Source organism: Bubalus kerabau, chromosome 21 (genome assembly GCF_029407905.1).
Source record: "Bubalus kerabau isolate K-KA32 ecotype Philippines breed swamp buffalo chromosome 21, PCC_UOA_SB_1v2, whole genome shotgun sequence".
Classification (NCBI taxonomy): Eukaryota; Metazoa; Chordata; class Mammalia; order Artiodactyla; family Bovidae; genus Bubalus; species Bubalus kerabau.
In genome coordinates, this window is record NC_073644.1 from 26,576,834 (window position 1) to 26,599,686 (window position 22,853).

General features: G+C 40.4%; 1 protein-coding gene and 1 long non-coding RNA gene across 2 annotated transcripts in view; one reads left to right on the forward strand and one right to left on the reverse strand.

The window, feature by feature from the left end:
- Positions 1–22,853, reverse strand: part of ASXL3 (ASXL transcriptional regulator 3) — a 196,102-nt gene that overhangs the window by 14,181 nt on the left and 159,068 nt on the right. The window contains exons 9-10 of the mRNA XM_055559041.1: positions 7,695–7,791; positions 5,525–5,630 (exon numbers count right to left, since the gene is read on the reverse strand). Of these exons, the coding sequence (XP_055415016.1) occupies positions 5,525–5,630; positions 7,695–7,791 (203 nt within the window). The remainder of the gene's footprint in view (positions 1–5,524; positions 5,631–7,694; positions 7,792–22,853) is intronic.
- On the forward strand, positions 12,696–20,764 carry LOC129635837 (uncharacterized). Its single transcript, XR_008706483.1, has 3 exons — positions 12,696–13,988; positions 20,236–20,340; positions 20,548–20,764. It is a non-coding gene; the product is annotated as an uncharacterized LOC129635837 (long non-coding RNA).

The following is a 22,853-nucleotide window of genomic DNA, read 5'->3' on the forward strand; positions in this document are numbered from 1 at the left end:
TTATACTCAGGAAGTAGAAATATATCCTTATAGTAGAAAATCTTATAGTCCTCAAAAGATGCAACATAACCAAATAATTAAAATAAATGGAAGATGGGTACACTGTAAAATTCTATAACTGAAATGACTTCCAAAGATTAAGTTCTCTTAACGCAATGTAAAAGATGTCCATCACCTTATTTTAGTATCTAAATGTCTAACCTATTATGGAAATTTCATTAAAGAATAATAAATATGGTTGGGGTCATCAAAGTTGATTCCACTAGATTACATCTGTGTGAGGCAAGACATTTCAGTTCTTTCATGTAGATCTCTTACAGTAAAAATATTCCATAAAAAGATAGTCTAGAATATCAAGAAATAGCCCAGGCCATAAGACAAAGTTCATCAGTATTATGATTGATAATATTGTAAATCACTATTTCCTATCATACTAAGATACAATGTTAGCATCAGATGGTAGGGAAATATGCTGTTCTAAATGAAGTTAAATTAGAGTGCAGGCAATTACAAGGAGGAGCAGGACAGAGAATATTCCCAGAGGAAGAAACATATTTGAATGAGGAAATAGAGCTGTAACAGGAAAATACCTCAGTGAAATCTTCTTCAACCTTTTACTTAAATCCTCAGAATAAAAAGGAAGTAAGAAAGAATGTGCTTTTGGGGTATTTGTTCATTGCCTTCTTCACTAAATTTCAGAAAGCTGAGAAAGAAAGATAGAGGATACTTCCTTCATAATTAGTCTCTCTTCTTTCAACTTTCCCTACGATGGGTTCAAATTAAACCACAGTTTATATTATGCTAAGAATGAAAGAATAATATAACTACACAACAGATGAATTTAGAACAGAAAAATCAGCTGGATACAAGGTCTCCTGCGGCCAGATCAAGTAAAGATATCACTGATACTAGATTAGATAGAGAATATACAAAACCTACCCACTGGCAGCCAGATTTCAGCTAGACGAGTCACAAGGATATTATTAAATATATACTATAATTTTGGGTTAGCATATGCATAACATCTACATAAGTAATTAAAAGAAATTTAAGACAGTACTGTATCAAAAATCCTAAAGGAAATCAACACTGAATATTCACTGGAAGGACTGATGCTGAAGCTAAAGCTCCCATACTTTGGCCACCTGATGTGAAGAGCTAACTCACTGGAAAAGAACCTGATGCTAGGAAAAACTGAGGGCAAAAGAAGAAAGGGGTAGCAGAGGATGAGATGGTTGGATGGCATCACTGACTCAATGGACACAAGTTTGAGCAAACTCCAGGAGATGCTGACGGACAGGGAAGCATAGCATGCTACAGTCCACGAGGTCGCAAAGAGTCAGACACGACTTAGCGACTGAACAACAACCCTGGATTAAAGGCAGAGTAAGCCAGTATGAACCAAGATAGAGATCACAAAGAGCAGAAAACTAAATCAGACAGATCTTAACTAAAGGGGAGTTTCAGTGGTAACATTCTTGGGAGAACTCAGAGCAGTGAGAAGGCACATGGTCTCAGTCAACTGAAAATTATCTGATGGGAGGAAAATATCCCTCCTGTATTGAGGGAATATAGGTAATCTCAGAGTAAGAAAATTAGAAGAGCAGTCAATGAAATGTCCAAAATGCGTCAGTCATCCAGTATGTAATCAAAGATCAGAAAAGATAAGCAAGAAGTCCAGAGAGGTAATGGGACAGAAACTCTATGGATAAACTACAGCAAGGAAAGGGTCAATTAAATAAAAGAACTGTTGTATTCAGAACTCAGTGACACTCCTGGGGAGTCATGTTTACTCACAGCATTGTAGCTATCACCTTCCAGGGCAGGGGTCTTTAACCTGATATTCATGACAGCCTACGGAGCCCCCAAATTTCATGCCAAAAATTGTAGATGTGTGAATTTTTCTGAGAAGGATTTGCAGGATTAAGACACTGAGCAAATTACTTAACCATACTGTGTATACCTGGGGAAATCAGTTTCACTGCCTCTCCATTTCCTAATCCCCCTCTTTTTAAAAAAAAAAAAAGAGTAATAATGGTATCCACCTTATAGGACAGTTGAGAAGATTAAGTGAAACAATATTTGCAAAGCTCTTAGAAACCTATTAGAGCCTGAATATGCTCAGTGATTATCTGCTGACTGAGGAAAAGTCTGTGTGGTCTTACAACATGGGCTGTCTGACACAGTGTGTGTGGCACAAAGACAATGCTTGATGAAGACTGAGTTGATAAAAGAACAGGCCCAACACACGATAAAAACTAAGGACAGGTTCTTTGGAGATGATTGACTTGTTTATGCTTCTTCCTTTACTGACAAGAGTGTTCCCAACACTCCCTTTGTCAGAAAAGACAAGGAAGGCAGGGTTCTTAATATTGCTGGACATCAGCACGATGGAGAAGCATCTAAAAATACAGATTCCAGGGTTCAACTCCTGGAGATCCCCAATCAGTATGTCTGGGGTGTGTGTCCTAAATCTGTATCTAATCTTTTTTTTAATGTAATTAATTTATTTATGGTTGCACTGGGTCCTTGTTGCTGTGTCTGGGCTCTCTCCAGTTTTGGCAAGTGGGGGCTACTCTTTGTTATAGGGCCTGGACTTCTTACCGTGGTGGCTTCTCTTGTTGTGGAGCACAGGCTCTAGGTGCATGGGCTTCGTTAGTTGCAGCACATGGACTCAACAGTTGTAGCACAAGGGCTTAGTTGCCCTGCGGCATGTGGAATCTTCCCAGCCTAGGGATTGAACCTGTGTCCCTTGCGTTGGCAGGCAGATTCTTAACCACTGGACCACCAGAAAAGTCTTGTATCTAGTTTTAAAAGCTGCAATGAGGACTGTGATGCCGGAAGGCTTGAGTAATAGTGCTAGTAATGATATAAGAAGGCTGATAACTAGCCTGACACAATTTTAATTTTTGAGAAAGGAGATTACAGCCTTTTAGTTTTGCTTAAATATGTATATGCATCCGAGGTCTCAGGGCAGCAACTGAAAAGGAGCCTTCCTCCTCCTGAGGATGGCTACTTAGGACAATTCACCAGGGATGAGGCGCACTCATGTGAGACTCCCTCTGACATTTTTCCTCATTTACAGGGGAGTTTTGTGAAATTAGATCAAACGGTACAAGCTGTATTGCCTACAATCACCTTAGTGTCCTCTATACAAAACACCAGTTTCAAGCATCAGCTGTGTTTGTGAGAATTAAAGCACAGATTCTTCTACCTAAGATGATCTAAAGTGAGTTAAAGTCACTCAGTCATGTCTGTGACCCCATGGACTGTATATACAGCCCATGGAATTCTCCAGGTCAGAATACTGGAGTGTTGCCATTCCCTTCTCCAGGCGATCTTTCCAACCCAGATCTCCCACATTGCAGGTGGGATTCTTTACCAGCTGAGCCATGAGGGAAGCCCAAGAGGATCTAAAGTTACTGTCAACTGTCAGCTCTTAAATCCCTCTTTTTTTCTTACAAATCTGATTGTCTGTGAGACTCCAATTCTGCTCAAGGAGAATGTGTCCCTGTTAACTGGGAGGCAAAGGAGAGAATGCTTTCAATTTAGTTCAGTCACTACCACGCTTATCTACATCTGGTATTATCTTTTAAAACACACACAAATCAAAATAATAAATTAAAAAGTGGTTATACCCTCTTACACTGTTGATGAGAATGTAAATTGGTGCAGCTACTATGGAAAACAGCATGAAGATTCCTCAAAAAAATAAAAATACCGTTGTCATATAAGGCAATAATCCCACTCCTGGGCAAAGATTCAGACAAAACTATAATTCAGAAAGATACATGCACCCCAATGTTCACAGCAGCACTGCTGAAAATAGCCAAGATGCGAAAACAACCTGAATGTCCACTGACAGACGAGCAGATAAAGAAGATGCGGTGCATAAACACAATGGAATACTGCTGCTGCTGCTGCTGCTGCTAAGTTGCTTCAGTCGTGTCCGACTCTGTGCGACCCCATACACAGCAGCCCACCAGGCTCCCCCGTCCCTGGGATTCTCCAGGCAAGAACACTGGAGTGGGTTGCCATTGCCTTCTCCAATGCATGAAAGTGAAAAGTGAAAGTGAAGTCGCTCAGTCGTGTCCGACTCTTAGCGACCCCATGGACTGCAGCCCACCAGGCTCCTCCATCCATGGGATTTTCCAGACAAGAGAACTGGAGTGGGGTGCCATTGCCTTTTCTGCAATGGAATACTACTCGGTCATAAAACCTAATGGAATAATATCATTTGCAGCAACATGGATGGACCTAGAAATTATCACCCTAAAAGTTAAGTCGGAGAAGGCAATGGCACCCCACTCCAGCACTCTTGCCTGCAAAATCCCAGGACGGGGGAGCTTGGTGGGCTGCCGTCTATGGGGTCACACAGAGTCGGACATGACTGAAGCGACTTAGCAGCAAAAGTTAAGTCAGACATTTATAATATGTTATCACTTATATGTGGAATCTAAAATATGACACAAATGAACTTATCTACAAAAGAGACTCACAGACATAGATAACAGACTTGTGGTTGCCAAGGGGTAGGAGAGAGATGGATTGGGAGTTTGACATTAGCAGATGCAAAGCATTATATACAGGATGGGATAAACAACAAGGTCTTACTGTATCACATGGTGGTGGTTTAGTTGCTAAGAGTGTACAACCCTTGCAATTCCATGGATTGTAGCCCACCAGGCTCCTCTGTCCATGAGATTCTCCAGGCAAAAATACTGGAGTGGGTTGCCATTTCCTTCTCCAGGGGATCTTCCAACCTAGGGATCAAACTTCGGTTTCCTACATGCAAGTAGTCTCCTGGCTTACAGGTGGATTCTTTACTGACTGAGTCACCAGGGAAGTCCATATATCACTTGATGGAACTATATTCAATACCCTATGATAATCCATAATGGAAAAGAATATAAAAAAAATGTATAATATATATTTATTATACATACATACACTGAATCACCCCTGTAGAGCAGAAATTATTACAACACTGTAAATCAACTATCCTTGAGTAAAATAAAGTTTTTTTTTTTTTTTAAGTGGTTATAGAGAAAGAGGAAAATGGACAGAGCAATAGATAGTACTTCAGGCTTTCCTTAAAATAAGGACTAAACAAATGTAAACTCAGAGTCAACATTTTTGGAAAAATGTGAGAAATAAATATGTGTCTAAGGCTGCTTATCTCTAATGAATCATTAATGAAAATACTTAGACTAAAAAAATAGCAGATTTTTACTAAAATCCAGTTAAGAAAGACAAAATTGACTTCTCTGGAGTTTCATGTGCTATTTTCAGTCCAAAATGAATTTTCATGGACAAGTTATAAACCATTGAAAATGCATTTTTAAAAAAATTAAGTGCTGATGTGCCACTATAATTTTACCTGCAATTTCTTACACTGAGGGACTATTGCCTTTTATCACAGGTTTATAAAGTTTTACAGCACATGAGTGTGCTGTGTGAACCAAGAGAATTACATTTTCATTTCCTTCTAAGAGAAATGACAAAAAAATGCTCTAGTACTTACTTTTCTCCATAAAACCTTTCAAAGAATTTTTCTTTCCAAGGTTCTGTTTTCTTTTCCTTCTCAATTTCTTGCCTTATCCGCAATTGCATTTCTGGAGTAAACTCTCCTAGAAAGAAAATGCTTAGATATTGAGGAAAAGCTGTCATATCTTTTGCCAATTAATAAAGAGAATATGTAGCTAATTTGAGTAAACGTTTATAAATACTGAAAAGTAACAGGTTGAGTGCTAATGATATTTCTACGGCTTCTCCTTTTATGAACATCACTCAGTCACTTAGTCGCAGACAGACTTGAAAGCTTTAGTAGATGTACTGTGTACTAGAGGCAGTAAATGAAACTGTGTATATTCAGTGTCCTTGATGAAACCAGTCTGGTGAATGCAAAAGCACACCATTGAGTATAATAATACAAGGTGGAAAGCCCTATATAAGCCATAAGTAAGAATATTCATAAGTGTAGGGAAAGTACTTAACTCTGCCTAAATTGATTAAGAAAGGCCATCTACAGAAACTGAGTCTTGAGTTAGCCTTTGAAAGATGACCACGCTTTCATAAGGTCATTAGCTCACAAGGCACAGAGATATGAATATATATATTTATGTTCTTTTAAGAGGCCAACTGTGAGTAAAATACAGGACGAAATGGAATAGGAAAGATAGGCTGTGGTCAATTAACCAATACATGTTTTAAAGAGAGCCCTGAATGTTTTTCTGTAAGAGACTGAGGGAGGTCCTGGCGGTGTTCGGGGAGGGAGAAAAATGGCCAAATAAGCAACTTAGAAACCGGCAGGAAGGCTACTAGGTAGCACAGACAAGAGAAGGAGATTACAGTCAGGCCAACATCTTGAGAATGTTGAAGAAGATGCAGATTCAAAAACGCAAGTTCCTAACCAAATGGACCTGGAGAGAAGGGACAGGAAGAAAGATATCATTACGGTTAACGAGTTAGGAGCTGTGAGAAAAGGGATGGCCTTAGGAGACAGAAGGCAGAAGAAATGGTAGACATTTAAAGGGAATAGAATTTAATGCTGGCATTTTGGTTTTGAGGGGCTTGATGCTAGGAAGATCCTGCAGACTTGTGGAATGGAGCACCGAGGACTGGGAAAGAGTAGCTGAAGACAGTTTTGGATGTTTTCAGCTTATGGGCCATAGCTGGAATCCTGGTGCTGAATAAGGCTGCTCAGAGTACATGAAGAGTTATAAAAGCGAAGAACAGGGAAGAGAATGGTGGAGGCAACACTATTACCAGCAGGTGAAAGAACAGGAGCTCCTGAAGGAAGCTGAGAAAAGGCTGTCAGAAAGGTACCTGGGACGCAACCTAAGATATATTATGAATGTCTAATGGAAATGGCTTCAACCACTCTGGTGAAAGAAAAAGCACACAGTTGACTATATAATGTAGAAAACCCTGTAAAAGTCACAAGAAAAAATGTAGTAAAAGTACAGAGAGGCACTTAATTCTGCCTAAAGCAATTAGGGAAGACCATGCATAGAACCTGATTCTTGAGTTAGCTTCTGGAAAGTGACCAAGCTTTCATAAAGTAATTAGCTCACAAGGCACAGAGATACAAATATGTACTGGATGGGGTAGAACACAAGTGAGATATTGGAGAAGCAACATGAAAGGCAGGACAGAGGAAAGGAAACTGGACTTTAAAATCAGAAAGCAATTCATATTCTCTAGAAAGAACTGTTTCCACCGTGTAAGACTGGGCCACTCCCAGCTGTAACAATGTGCATGGGGAAGGGAATAAAAATGTGGTAACACTGGATATTTTCTAGTCTTTCAAGAAGATTGGTGACTAAAGGAAGGATAAGGCACAGTGTGCCTTCAGGGGAAGACAATATTAAAAGAAGAGTCTTCAGAGTCTTAGGCCTTAAGAAAATATATAATATATCAAACATATAATTAAAATGATTATTCCAAAGAATATCTTGCTATATCAAAATGTTATCATGTTCTAGATAACGCTATGCTTTCTTCAAAAATCCTGGACATCAAAATTGCCAAGAATAATAAGAGAATTAATGAAGTCATTTGAAATAGGATGTGAGTTTTAATTCAAGTATACTTCAGTGGGGGAAATGACTTGGGAATCAGAGAAAAGTGCAAATCTCAGAACAGTATGTGTGCTCAAATCTGTCAAATAATAATGGAAAATAGAAATTTACCTTCTGCCAGTCGCTGTTTCCAGCCTTGTGCTGCATATGCAAAGAATTCATTATTTAGAGCTGAAGTACTGAGGCGTAAAATTCCATCACTTCCCATCTAGGAAATAAGCCGACAAAAACAAGATTCCATCAAGAATAATTCAAAGCAAAAGTACGCAGGAAAGAAGCGAAAACTGAGGGTACGTGTGAGAGAGAGAGAAAATGAGAGACAGAAACAGCAGGGCAGGAGGCAGGGAGGAAAGGAAGGAATTTAACAAAAGATGAATCTCCTAGTAGGAAAACTGCACTGTTTACAGTGACTATTATAATGACTATACAGCAATTTAGCAATAAATTTAGCAATGTATTAGGCATTTCCATTATCAGTGGTGAGTACAACAAATGTATGTGGTTTAATCAAAGAAGTTTTCTGTCTTTATCATTTTAATGTGCTTTAAGTGGTACCGAATTAAAAATCAAAATATGTGCACACCTTTAGATTGAGTTTTTTAAAATTAAATTTTCTGAATTTTTTGTGAAAGCTAAAGAAATCTAGTCTGATCACTTGGATTCTTCCACTGTCTGAGGTTTAGGCAACAGAAAGTTCTGGAGCATATTAAAACACACCCACACTCTCATACATACCTCTCTCTCTTCTTCTCACCTCTCTGGTTGCACACACAAAACAGGTATACAAAGTTTAAAAGCAGTATATGCTATATGCTGCTAATGTTTTCCCACAACTATTTTTAAAATTCATGTATAGAAGAGATTCAGAGAAGCATCACCAAACTGGATGCTTTTTTTAACTTTCCAACTATTTACAACATCTTTTCTGGGTATATATTCTGCCTGCTGAGATGGGATAAAAAGAACTAGTGTGTCCTTGGCTGACTTTGTAAGTAGCTGTGGAGTGAAGGGAGAACATATAAAAAGTTAAACAATGCCCAAAATTAGGTGAGTGGGAATTAAAAAGGACAAAAAAAAAAAAAAGTTAGGGAAGATATCTAGGTGGACCTGAGTAGTTGAGAAGAACTTGATGCCAGAGGTGAAATGGGTTAGGGTCTTGGGAGATTAACAGGATTGGGACAGGATGGTTTTATATAAAGCATACAGTACAGAGTGTAGACTGGGTTGTGGACGCAGGATGTCGCAATCAGCAACTGGACGGTTCATGAAGAGGTGAAGATGTTTTAGCCTGCTACTCAAAGGCTTGGCAAACTGTAGCTCCAGTTATATTTTCAAAGATTTCTTTTTATTCTCACAAACACACTCATATCCTAAGCTCTAAGAAGTCTCTGCCATCTGAAAACACACTCAGATTTCTTATCCCCATGTTTTCATTTGTTTTTTTTTTGTCTTCTTTTCTCTCCATTTTCACCCAAAGAAATGCTGTCCCTCTTTTAAAATTTAACTCAAACTATGACTTCAAGAACGTGTCAGCTAAACCATCATTCAGGAGCAAAGGAGAAAACTGAGTCGAAAACTAAATCTTATATTACTACTACTACTACTTCTACTACTACTACTACTACTACTGAGTCGCTTCAATCGTGTCCGACTCTGTGCGACCCCATAGACGGCAGCCCACCAGGCTCCCCCGTCCCTGGGATTCTCCAGGCAAGAACACTGGAGTGGGTTGCCATTGCCTTCTCCAATGCATGAAAGTGAAAAGTGAAAGTGAAGTCACTCAGTCGTGTCCAACTCTTAGCAACCCCATGGACTGCAGCCTACCAGGTTCCTCCACCCATGGGATTTTCCAGGCAAGAATGCTGGAGTGGGTTGCCATTGCCTTCTCCAATCTTATACTAGCTACTCTAAATGGAATCTCTTGTTCAGTCGCTCAGTCGTGTATGTCTCTTTGCGACCCTATGGACTGCAGCACCAGGCTCCTCTGTCCTTCACTGTCTTGGAGTTTGTGCAAATGCATGTCTATGGAGTCAGTGATGCCATCCAAATATCTCATCCTCTGGTACCCCCTTTTCCTCCTGACCTAAATGGAATAATGGTCAAAAAATCCAGAGAAGAAAGGCACTGAACAGATGTGACTGACATAAGCTGAATGCTGCCATTAGGACAGCCACAGATTAGAGATCTTGAATTTCCTTACCTAAGATACAGATAACCATACTGAAATATTTAATCCACTTGGAAAATTTCACACAAGACTGTTCACTCATGGATTCACCACTTCCTCCCAATGATTTCATCTTATTGCATGCGTGCATGTTTAGTTGCTTCAGTCGTGTCTGACTCTTGCGAGCCCAGGGACTGTAGCCCCCTGGCTCCTTTGTTCATGGATTTCTCCAGGCAAGGATACTGTAGTGGGTTGCCATTTCCTCCTCTAGGGGATCTTCCCGACCCAGGGATCGAACTAGCATCTTCTGTGTCTCTTGCATTGGCAAGTGGGTTCTTTACCACTAGCGCCACCTGGGAAGCCCAGATACTTAATAAGTCACTTACATGAACGTGTGTCCCTGGCACTTGTCTGGGTGCAGGCAATACAGCAGCAGTAAAAGGAAAAGCCTCTACCCTCATTTTCGAATATACTCCACATATAGCAGGTGCTTCTGGTCCCATCTGGGCTCAGCACAGCTGTGATGTCTGGTGACACCGCCATGCCAGTCCCCACCTCAGCATCTCACGACAGCCCCAAAATGGGAGTGGGTAAACTGGACAATTCTAGGACACCATCTTTTGGGATGTGGTTATGAACTGAACCAAAGGATGCCACTTGGTGCTGTGTCCCCAACAGTTAGAACAAGTAGGTGGAAGGCAAATGCCTTAAAGAGAAAAATGAAGTAGTTTACTATGAGGTGCATTTATGGAAGGTATGATGAACAAAGTTAGATTTTCTACATTTGAGCACATGCATGTGCTGAACAATTTGGAGTCCACGCACAATGCCTGTTATATTGCAGGTACTCAATAAATGTTTATTGCAGTCTCCTTGCTTCGTGTAAGTGAAAGATTTAACACTGAACTCCAGTAGCTGACATGCAGGATTTTAGTTTGGTATATTTTGCCAGGCCAGGGGACATGATGAGTTATTAATTGACATTTCAGCATAATTTTAAGACACAAAGAAAAACCAGATCCAGATTAGCTCTGACAGAGTCTCAAGATTTCAGCACATGAAAATGCACGACAGTGTGAAATGACCACATTCAAGAATATGCAAGCTAGCCCTGGAGGAAACTGTTTTTCTTTTAAAACAGAAAAATAATATTAATGGCCAGGCTTCCAGCCTGTATGAAACAGCACAATTAAACATGAGGGCTGAATTTGACTTAGGAAATATGTGCCAATAAAACTTTTGAAATACACAATTAATTTTATGGCCTTTAAGAAATACTGTCCAAAAGACATGGCATTTAAATGAGCTGGAACAATAAACATTTCTGAAAGGTTTACTTATTTATCACCGAGCTATAAATTCTTATTTTTTTCTGATTACCCACAATAGAAACATTCATTCTATGTAACTTTCTTACAATGAAAAATCTAAAGAAGTTATTGATAAGTTATGTTTTGTTTTTAATTAGGAGAAAAACTGTGTGTGTGCTCATTGCTATGGAGGAAAATAAGTGTGAGGAAGGAAATCTTATTTGTGGAGAGATCCTTTCAGGAAGATTTAAGTCCTGATTGGTGAGTATATCATTTGCCTTTGGGGTTGATTACATTAACATACATTTTATGGGATGTCTATCAGTAGAATGCAAAGGATTAAAAAGATGTTGCTACTTACAAGCCATCCAATGTTAGGTGTTCAATTAATATTGTTCTATATGAGAATATATCTTGGGTTAATAATAATCCTTTGCACATCTAATAGATTATTTATCCCTTTTTCTAATTTGGTATTTCCTGCAAGTGATTTGGGCTTCCCAGGTGGTGCTAATGGTAAAGAGCCCATCTGCCGATGCAGGAGACATGAGAGATGAAGGTTTGATCCCTGGGTTGGGAAGATTCCCTGGAGGAGGGCACTGTAACCCACTGCAGTATTCTTGCCTGCAGAATCCCATGGACGGAGGCACCTGGAGGGCTACAGTCCACAGGGTGGCAAAGAGTTAGACATGATTGAAGCAACCTAGCATGCAAGTGATTTGGCATGGATGGCAAATCCGTGGGCTGCTTAAAGAACAGTGAGAAATGTGCTGCAGAGTCATAAAGTGGCTAAATCCTAACGGGGCATCTAGACAGACCAAGCAGTTTGGAATTTATTCTACAGGTAGTGGGGAAGGAGCCATTCGAAACAAAGTCAAAACAAGATGAAAACGTTCATGCTGAGTGTGTGCGGGGAAGCAGACTGTCAATCTGTTGATGTAGATGGTGTGTCCGGGATGGGCCTCTCTGCTCGTTGCTGATCAAGGACACTGGAGCGGACACTTGAATGAGTGAAGGAGAAGCCACCAGCCATCGGGGGAGGGTGTGCTCAGTGGATGGATGTACTTGCAGAGGCCCTCAGGTGGGGCTTGCGATGAGGCCCTAAGAGCTGGAGAGACCTTAATAGTGGGAGGAACAGGGGCTCAAAGCCCAGAATCATACTGGGCCTGGCAGCCCACTGAAAAGACTGGCTTGTCCGTCCTAAGAGCCTCTGGGGGATTTGGGCCCAACAATGAAAAGCTCTGACATTTCAAATGGAGAGCTCTGACTGCTGTGTTTAAAAAAAACTTCAGAGCTGCCCAAGAGCAATATAAATACTGGGTCACATCTGTGATTTTAATTTTTCTAATAATCACACTGAAAGAAGTAAAAACATGAAACTCATTCTAATAACAGTTTTAATCTGACCTATCCAAGATGCTGTTTCAATATATAATCAATATGAGATATTGTTAATGAGCTATTTCTCATTCTCTCTGTATACTAATTCTTTGATGTCCACTATGTATTTTTAGAACATATCTTAGTTTAGATAACCCATATTTCTAAAGCTCCACAGTCACTAAAGCTCCACTGCTAGCCAGCTACTGTTGTGGCGAGCACAGTTTCAGAAGACAAGAGACTCACCAGGGACTTGAGGATGTCGTTATTGAGATAATCCAGATGGTAGCTGCACTAGGTTGACAGCTACAGAGGTGGTGAGAAAGGCTGGGTTCTAATTATATTTGGAAGGTTGAGCCAGTAGCACCTGATGACGGACTGGATGTGTGGTATGAGAGAAAGTGAGCAGGCAAGGATGACACCAAAGACTTCTGGCCTTGGCAATTAAAATTGTGAATTGCTATTTATTACAATGGAAAAAAATGGGAGGAGGAGGTTTAGTTTGGAATCAATTAAGGTTGAGATGCTGATTATAATTCCAAATTGAGGCCTTTTACCTATCATTCTGCATATAGTATAAAGAATGCCCTGGACAAATGCAGGACTAAAAACAGGGACTTCTGTCAAGAAGTGACAAGAGAAGACCAAGGAACAAATGATGAAAAGTGTTGAGACTACTCGGCAGCAGGAGTAAAGATGGATGACATGCAGGAGAAGTATGGGAATCAGAAATGATGGGGCTGGGTGAGCATGTGTTGGGTGGTGAATGAGCTAAAGGTTTGAATGAGGATTCCCAAGAAGAAGGCTTGGCTAATTTGGTGGATGCTGGAAAGAGACATTAGGACAGGTAAAAACACAAGGGGGAAGTGATGTCTTAGACAAAGAAATGATGGGATTTTCTTTGAATATGCTAATATAAGGGTATGGAGAAGGCAATCAAGTAAAGGTGATCTAATCAATACTGGAAACTCAGGGAAGAAGCCCACTGGTGAGGAAGGAATCAAGCATAGAAAATTTGTCATTAGTAGTAAAGAAAGTGTAATTGAAAACATGGATATGAATGAGAACACCCAGGAAGAGCTAACCAAAAGAGAAGATGGCATAAAGCAGAGCCCTGAGGAACACCAACACAGAAGGAATGGGCAGAAGTAAATCCTGCTAGGAAGACTGAGAAAAATTAGTCACAGGTGGAAAGAAAATCAAAGCAGATGGCATCACAGCTGAAAGAAAAGAGTTTCCAGAAGATGAGCTGTAGTGTGTATGTACTAATATCTACCGAGCCATATGGGAGTACTCAGGTTAACACTGTGTACAGTACACTATACTAGCTGTTATGTCCGATAAAACAATCAACAGGGTCTTTAGAGCAAGGACAACCTAGTCAGTGAGAGACCAACCAGGAATCTAATGCAACAGCAAAACAGGAATGAGCAGACAGACTGTAAGTAATTATTACTAACCCTCTTATACCTTGGAACAAGCATCCAGTGCCCTTGTATTCTACACTCCAGGAAGAGCTAGAGTTGGGGAATTCATCCTCTCTAAACGGTAAGTTTTCATTTCTTACCTTACCATTAAGTATGATTCAGATGGCTCAGGAGACTGTCTATAAGTATGGCTCAAGTTTTATCCATAAGAGAAAATGTAAGTATAAAGTTAGACATAAAAAATGAAAGAGGGCTGCTGAGAGAGATGGATTAGTAAGGGAGAGAGAATCAAAGACAATTTGGCCAATAATTTTTGAATGCTATTTCTTAAACTGCATTAAGACAACATTTTTGGATAATCTATCTAAAAGGAAATCGATTCTACTATCCAATAAATATAGCCTATACTTACTAAATATGATAGAATGATTTTCTTTACTGCATGTATTCTTGAATATGTTAGGATTTATTTTAAAGCATCATGCAGTATTTCCCAAACTTTTAAACCTTGCAATCCTCTTCTAGAAGAATTATCACTATCTCATGGAACAAAAACAAGTGTTCTCCAAATTACAGTTTGGGAGATGATGTATTGGGTTGGCCAAAAAGTTCATTCAGGTTTTTCTATAATACTATCTTATGGGGGGAAAAAAAAAAAAACATTGTAAGGGAAAAATGGAATGAACTTTCGGCCAACTCAATATTAAAGGTTGTGAAAGTGTCACTGTCAGCAGCAGTCAAATGAGATAAACCTACCACAGTGAATTTGCACACACTAGGTACTAAATCCTTGTTAAGCAAAATGAACGAAAATTTCTAAGATCTGGACATGGGATAATTTTCTACCCGTTGCAAAAATCAAATATTCATAAAAAATAAAAAAGTAAAAACAGTAAAGGATGATGCTATAAGTCTAAACAACCTCAATTTCAAAGCCCACTGCAAGAAACAATTATTTCACGTTACTTGTAAAAGTTATATCAAAGTATGTGCGTGCGTGCTCAGTTGCTTCAGTCATTTTGGACTCTCTATGACCCTGTGAACTGTAGCCCACCGGGATTCCGTGGGACTCTCCAGGCAAGAATACTGGAGTGGGTTACCATGCCCTCCCCCAGGGGATTTTCCTGACCCAGGTATCAAACCCACATGTTCTGCGTCTCCTGCTTGCAGGTGGATTCTTTACCACTGAGCCACCAGGAAAGCCCATATCAAAGTATAAGTGCATATAACAACTTTTCTTTAAATACACAGAAACTGTCATTATAAAACTGTAATCAAGACTATCAGGAACTATACGGATGTCAAAGAAAAAAGTGCAACAACATTTTCATTTTCCTCCACCTAATTTTTAAAAAATGTGCATGGAATTAAGCTAATGTGAACAAAAAGAAATCTCGGAAATATTACCAAAGAAATCAACATTTAGATTGAAAAGCAGAAGGCTTTTTTGTCATCACCGTCATGTGAGTGAAGTCACTCAGTCGTGTCCGACTCTTTGCGACCCCGTGGATTGTAGCCTACCAGGCTTCTCCATCCATGGGATTCTCCAGGCAAGAATACTGGAGTGGGTTACCATTTCCTTCTCCAGGGGATCTTCCCGACCCAGGGATCGAACCCAGGTCTCCCGCATTGGAGGCAGACGCTTTAACCTCTGAGCCACCAGGGAAGCCCTATCACTGTCATAATGGGCCATTAAAATTGGTTTTATTATAAAAGCCTCTCTTCTGAGTCAAGCTTATTCCTTTTCTTTCTACTACTTGCTCCTCAGGAAATCCCTGCTGAACGCTACAATGGAAACCACAAGATAAGTAGTTAGCAGGGAAGAATTTGGGAGGTGGAAGATCCACTCTACTGAGGGTGATGGCAGGTGTATCTGTTAACTAGAATAAAGCTCCTGAGGCAGAGATGTGGGTAATATTTAATTATCAAATGAGATGTGCAAGTATGTAAACTTCCAAGGGGTTTGAAAACAAAAGAAGATTATAAGATGACAAAATAACAGCTAGTCTTGTGGGAGTAGATTCTCACCTTCTCATTAAAAAATACATGTAAACATGTATGTGGGTAGGGAATATTCCCTGGCGAAGGGAATAGCTACCCACTCCAGTGTTCTTGCCTGGAGAATTTCATGGACAGAGGAGCCTGGCAGGGTACAGTCCATGGAGTCGCAAAGAGTTGGATGTGCCTGAGCAACTAACACTTGCGGTTTTTTTCACATACCTATATAATCATGTATAACTATGTGTGTGTAATAACGTTTTCTTCATTTTCTTTATCTGGAAACACGCTTTAACAATCTGATGACTTAGCTAAGATAAGCATTGCCTTTGGAATGGAATCTCTTGGACCTCTCAAGAGAACTGTTCACCAGACACCTCCCCAAGCCTCCAAGTCGACAGAGGAGGTCTTCAATTAAGAGGTTAGGAAGGCCATGCCCCAGGGTAAGACCTGCTGGCAATCAATTTCTCAGGTCCCAATTAATGAGCAAAAGGAATTCCCTAGAAATAAGAGAAAAAGATTTTCTCATAATTGCTGCTATGAATTTCAGCATTTACAATCAGAAGATCCACACTTGAGGGATGTGTATGATATTAAAAATATATGAAAACAGCATTTTGATATTGATTCTTAAAAGACTTCAATTATTGAGTTTTAATTACTTTACTTACATGAGATTTACCTTAATCTTATATACAGTATTAAAAACAAATATCATTTTCTAAAGACATTGTTTTATACATTTACATTCTGCCACTTTTTCTAAGAATCACCCTATTTTAAATTGCAAAGGGAGGAATCTCTCTGTTCAAAGTGCTATCATGTCTCTCATGCTTCAGCATCTTGCTCAGAAGATACATAGCCTGTGGTGAAATAGGTAAAAATAGTGAAATACAGACATCTGAAGACAGAAGTCAAATCATGGACAGATCAAGCTTTAATCACCCTTTCAAAATTAGAGAAGTATGTTTTGATCTTTATGGTTCATCTTTTTCATTAAACTTTGTGAACAACCCCCTGGCCACATACTGGGACAATCTGACAGGCCTTGATGAGAAATGACTTTTTTGATCCAAATGCAGATAAACAAAATTTGAACATGTTTTAGCAAATATGAGAATGTGTGTATATCTTAAAAGACATTCTCTCTTATAATTATATTTTCATCAATGTTCCCTCTGTGGGAGGGAAATGAAAAAGCAAACTTCCAATGCAACCATATAATACTAAAGTTTTATGTAGTGAAAAAAGTTCATGTTCTTGTACAGATAAAACAAGGTTCTGTTATAATGTAGTGGGAATCAATGAATCACTGTTTCTGCCTGTAATACACAGAACAGCTGTGTTTAATTGACTATCTATTAGTCACTCATTTCTTTAACAAATATTTCATAAGCAGCCACTACTTGCCAGGGACTGTAAAATGGACAGATAGCTTCTGCTGCCATAAGAGCTTTATTAATATCTAGGATAGGACAGAAAAAAAATAATGTTCATTATAATGGTACAATAAGTACCCAGAGGAGGAAAAGATGCTAGAACAACTTCCAGGCCTGGCTAACTAGTATGCCTTTAGTTTCCCCTTTTATAGCCTGTTAATGTCTATGTCTGAAGTCTATTCCTCTCCCCAGTTAAACAATGGCCCAGCCCACTATTCAGAGAAGGCAATGGCACCCCACTCCAGTACTCTTGCCTGAAAAATCCCATGGACAGAGGAGCCTGGAAGGCTGCAGTCCATGGGGTCGCTGAGGGTCTGACACGACTGAGCGACTTCACTTTGACTTTCACTTTCATGCACTGGAGAAGGAAATGGCAACCCACTCCAGTGTTCTTGCCTGGAGAATCCCAGGGACGGTGGAGACTGGTGGGCTGCTGTCTATGGGGTCGCACAGTCAGACACAAGTGAAGTGACTTAGCAGCAGCAGCAGCCCACTATTGTTCAGTTATAGCTATATTTATAATAATAAGTATAATTAATTTAGTACCTACGTAGGTAAGTGGTAAAACAGGATTTGTTCGCTCAAATGAATATATGTTTATTCTACCATGGGGCTTCGTTTAATTAACATGCAGGCATTTTTTTCTTCTACTCAAAACCTTTATGTGCTAGGTGTTGGGGAAAAAAACAACAATAAACAAAAAGATAGGTCCTGTCCTGAAACGTTATAATGAAAAATTGTGCAACATGTACAATGACAGAATGTTCCAGGTCCATGTATGTAGGAAGGACTCTCTGAGATACTAATTTCTAGGCAGTGATGTATGTGAAGGCAGGGATGGGTAAGCCCCATAAAAGGTGAAGGATAGCTCAGTTGGTAAATCATCTGCCTGCAAGGCGGGAGACCTGGGTTTGATCCCTGGGTTGGGAAGATCCCTTGGAGAAGGGAAAGGCAACCCACTCCAGTATTCTGGCCTGGAGAATTCCACGGACTGTATAGCCCATGGGGTCACAAAGAGGCGGACATGACTGAGCAACTCGCACTTTCAATTGCATCAAAACTCTGAAAAGAGAAGTAAAGGATATGGTTTGAAGAGAAATGGGGTTGAGAGTGTGGTAGCTGAAGGATTATGTAGCATCAAGATTTGTTGTTGTTGTTTGTGCATATTTCCTTTTTTTTAAAATGGATATTCTTAGCTGAGAAAGATCCACCTCTACAGGGTTTAATTTCTTTGCTTGTAAACTAAGGATAACAAACTATTTACTTCACCGAGTTTTTGTGAGGATTAAATCCCTAAATATGTATAAAATGCTTTGACTAGGGCTCATTTAGGGAAAGATCTCAAGAAGTTCAGCTATAACAATAACTACTAGGAGATGTGACAGACACACCCCAGGGTACCCCTGATGTGCCTGTGTGTGTGTGTGTGTGTGTGTGTGTGTGTGTGTGTGCGTGCTGTGTATCTGTGTGCTGGTGTCATTGTTTAAGTCATGTCTAACTCTTTGCAACCCCATGGACTGGAGCATGCCAGGCTCCCCTGTCCCTGGGACTCTCCAGGCAAGAACACTGGAGTGGGTAGCCATGCCCTCCTCCAGGGGATCCTCCCGACCCAGGGAGCAAACCTGCATCTCCTGCACTGCAGGCACATTATTCACCACTGAACCCCCAGGAAGCTCTTGCGTATTTGTGTTCAGGGGATTAAAAGAGAGAACACAAGACTCCAAGCAGCATTATCAAGGAAGATGGATTAAAAAGAAACAACAGACTAATCTCCATGGGGACAGGGATTTGCATTCCATGATAGAGTAGGTACTTAATAAATACTTGTTTATTTTGTTGTGGTTCAGCTGCATCACTATTGGATGCATCTATGTAACCTTACCCAGTCTTTCAATGGCAGTGCCAAAAAGATGCTTTTGTTAGGGGTGAAAAAAAACAACTGATCTTATAAGGAACATACAGAGAGCAGGAGCTAATTTTAGGTACTGTTTCTGATGTAAAGTCACAAAGAGGAAAACAAAGCAGACAATGGATTTTAGCTTTCACCCAAGGGGTTATCAACACCAGGGTTATGTTACTGTAACACAAGCTCCCAAAGTGAGACCAATGTATATTTTCAAATTAAATCAATCAGTTGTGCAGCAAAACAGAAAATGGAAGGAATACTCTGGTAGGCTTTAAATCCTTCCAGAGTAGAATGTAGAGGTTACTGTAATAAATTAAAACAAAAAACATTACAACAAACTTCGGATGTTTGAAAGACGCTCTGTGGCATTCTCCTTAGGTAAGTCACCTAGCATATCAAAGTGGAAAGAGGGCTGAATTTAAAGTCAGTAAATCAGGCAGCTCATCCCAGTTTTGCATTTCCTATCGGTCGAAGATGCTCCAGGTTCTTAACAGCTTCCAGCCTCTGTCTCATTACTCAATGGAAAAGTAAACAAACTCGCAAAGCTGTTCCATGAATTAGAAATAACGAATGGAAAGAACTCAACCACTTTCTAATGAGTGAGATTTTAAAAGATAATATTTATGAAAAGCGACGTTTTAAGAAATCACTATCTAATAATGCTGCTGCTGCTGCTGCTAAGTCGCTTCAGTCGTGTCCGACTCTGTGCGACCCCATAGACGGCAGCCCACCAGGCTCTCTGTCCTTGGGGTTCTCCAGGCAAGAACACTGGAGTGGGTTGCCATTTCCTTCTCCAATGCATGAAAGTGAAAAGTGAAAGTGAAGTCGCTCAGTTGTGTCCGACCCTCAGTGACCCCACGGACTGCAGCCTTCCAGGCTCCTCCGTCCGTGGGATTTTCCACGCAAGAGTACTGGAGTGGGTTGACATTGCCTTCTCCACTATCTAATAATACTAGGCATCATTTACTGAGTAGTTAGGCTATGATCTTTTAAACCTGGGAATTCTTAAGTATGTTCTTTTTCAGTTGACGTCACTTGAACACATACACCACTGATACTGAAGAAGCAACATCTGGAGGCAGTTACCTGCTTTTGAAACTAGGTGTCATAACTGGAGAGCTGCGTACCAGGTAGATATTGTTGCCTTAGTGTTGGCTTGTCACCTGAACTCTGCTGTTCCCTTCTGAGTAATCAGTCCCTTAACCTTGAGCAATATTAGTCCTGCTACCCATGCCAAAGCTGGCTGGCCCAGAGATCAGCGTCAAAGACAAAGCTGTCACAGAGAGACATTCTATGAATTGAGATAACCAATTAATTACCTCCTCCCTGTTTCACAGAAAGAAATAAGGTCTGAAACACCGTAAGAGATGTCCTGAGAAGAACCAAGATATACCAGATCATCTAACAAAAGAATGGAGAGGTCTATACATTTAACTCCTTCCTCCTCCCCTGTAATTACTTAAAATCCTCCCCACCAACTCATCAGATCTCTTTTTCTTGCAACCTGAGCCAGGGCAGATGAAAACAACTAGAAAGTATTAAACATTTTCTACTTTGAAGAGCGTGCGCAGTTCATTGGAGAAAGAAATTCCATCTGCAAAGAGAGCCAATGACCATGAAAAAAGCTGAACTACAGTGCAAATGAATAACGAGCCAGCAGTTCAACTTACACAGCACATTATAAGCGGAGACTTTCATAAAGATAAGACTCTAAATCAACTTGTAAATTTTTATAACAAAATGCCAAACACGCCACTTAAATCAAACCAACACTGAGCACCTAAGTGAAAATCCTACGACACACAAGTCTCCCTTTGTCAGTAACGGCAGATGCCTGTCCATCCCAGATAGCTAAATTACTTCTGTCAGATGGTGGCACACCTAACCTCCATTCCTTTACTTCCTCGTTTCCCCAGTACATTCTATGATAGGAATCCTTGAGATATTATTCCCAGGGAAATAAATAATTTTATGGTTAATTAACTTTATCTACACAAAGTTCAACAAGTTCCTTCTCTGCAGAGCTTTGGAGCCTTTACTATGCCAATGAGTGTGGCCTTTCTCAAACTCCTGAAAGCTCAGAACGTGGCTCCCCATGGAATATTCTGGGGGAGTGAGGCTGTGAAGATTGTGTTCATGACAGGAAAGGCTGCCTTATGGTATTTAACGTACAGCAAGTCAGAGCATTGACAGAGTCAGAGTCTGGCATACAGAGTGAAGCAAGTCAGAAGGAGAGAAACAAACATCTGATATTAATGCATATATGTGGAGTCTAGAAAAATGGTACAGAGTAACCTATTTCAAGGCAGGAATGAAACCCAGATGTAGAGAATGGACATATGGACATGGGGCGGGGATGGGATGGGGCTGGTGGGGAGGGGACTTGGGATAGATTGAGAGATTGGGATTGACATGTACCATGGATAAAACAGGTAACTAGTGGGAAGCACAGGGAGCCTTGATGGGTGCTCTGTGATGACCCAGAGGGGTGGGACTGGATAGGGGGAGGGGAGATAGGTCCAAGAGGGAGGGGATACATGTACATATAGAGCTGATTCACTTCATTGTACAGCAGAAACTAACACAAAATTGCAAAGCAATTATACTCCAGAAACAAAAACCCACTGTTCATTTTGTGAAAAATAAATAAATAAACCCCACACACATACTGAAAAAAAAAAGGATTATAGACTGAGACTCTATTACTCTATCCCTCAACTGACTGGTCTTTGAAATTCCAATTCAGTGAACTCTCAGCCTGTTGTCAAAGACCAGAATAAAAGAGGCCTTTGTGAACCACGTCCTGGTCATTCTTACAAAATTGCCATTGAAACATAATTCACACGCTATCAGGTATTCCCTATGTGTAAACCAATTATTCTTTTTTAAAAAATGAAGTCTGTGTGACTTTTTGTGCTTGTACTCAGCTCCAGTGTATGGCCACCATGAACAGACTCATTGGCATTGGAAAGCAGGAATAAAAAAATAAGTAACACACTGAGACCTCACTTGACCTTCATGTCTATCGACCTGAGTCACTCACTACTGTGGGCTGTGCTGACGGGAGAGGAGGGAAAGAGGACCCCTATGCCAAGTGGAATAACCCCACACCTTCATTTGAGCTCACTGTACTTCAAGCCAGCACTCAACTTGCTCCCAGGTAAGGAACATTACCAATGGTAAATTTTAACTAAACTTGCCACCACAAAATGAACAAGAGGCTTGGACAGGGCCCTTCCAAGAAATGAATTCAACATTAGTAAGCAAGTTTAAGCAAAAAGAAACAGAGTGGAGCTGCCAGGAGTGCTTCTAGTATAAATCCACCATGGATCACACAGAAAGAGGGCTTCCCTTGTGGCTCACCTGGCAAATAATCCGCCTGCAATGTGGGAGACCTAGGTTCGATCCCTGAGTTGGGAAGATCCCCTGGAGAAGGGAAAGGCTACCCACTCCAGTATTCTGGCCTGGAGAATTCCATGGATTCTATAGTCCATGCGGTCGCAAAGAGTCAGAGATGACTGAGCGACTTTCACTCACTCACATAGAAAGAAGGACCAGGATGAGGAGGATGGGGAATGGGGGAGACTGGAGGGAGATGTGGGGAGATGCATACACTGTGGGTCTAGAGAATACCACCAACTCA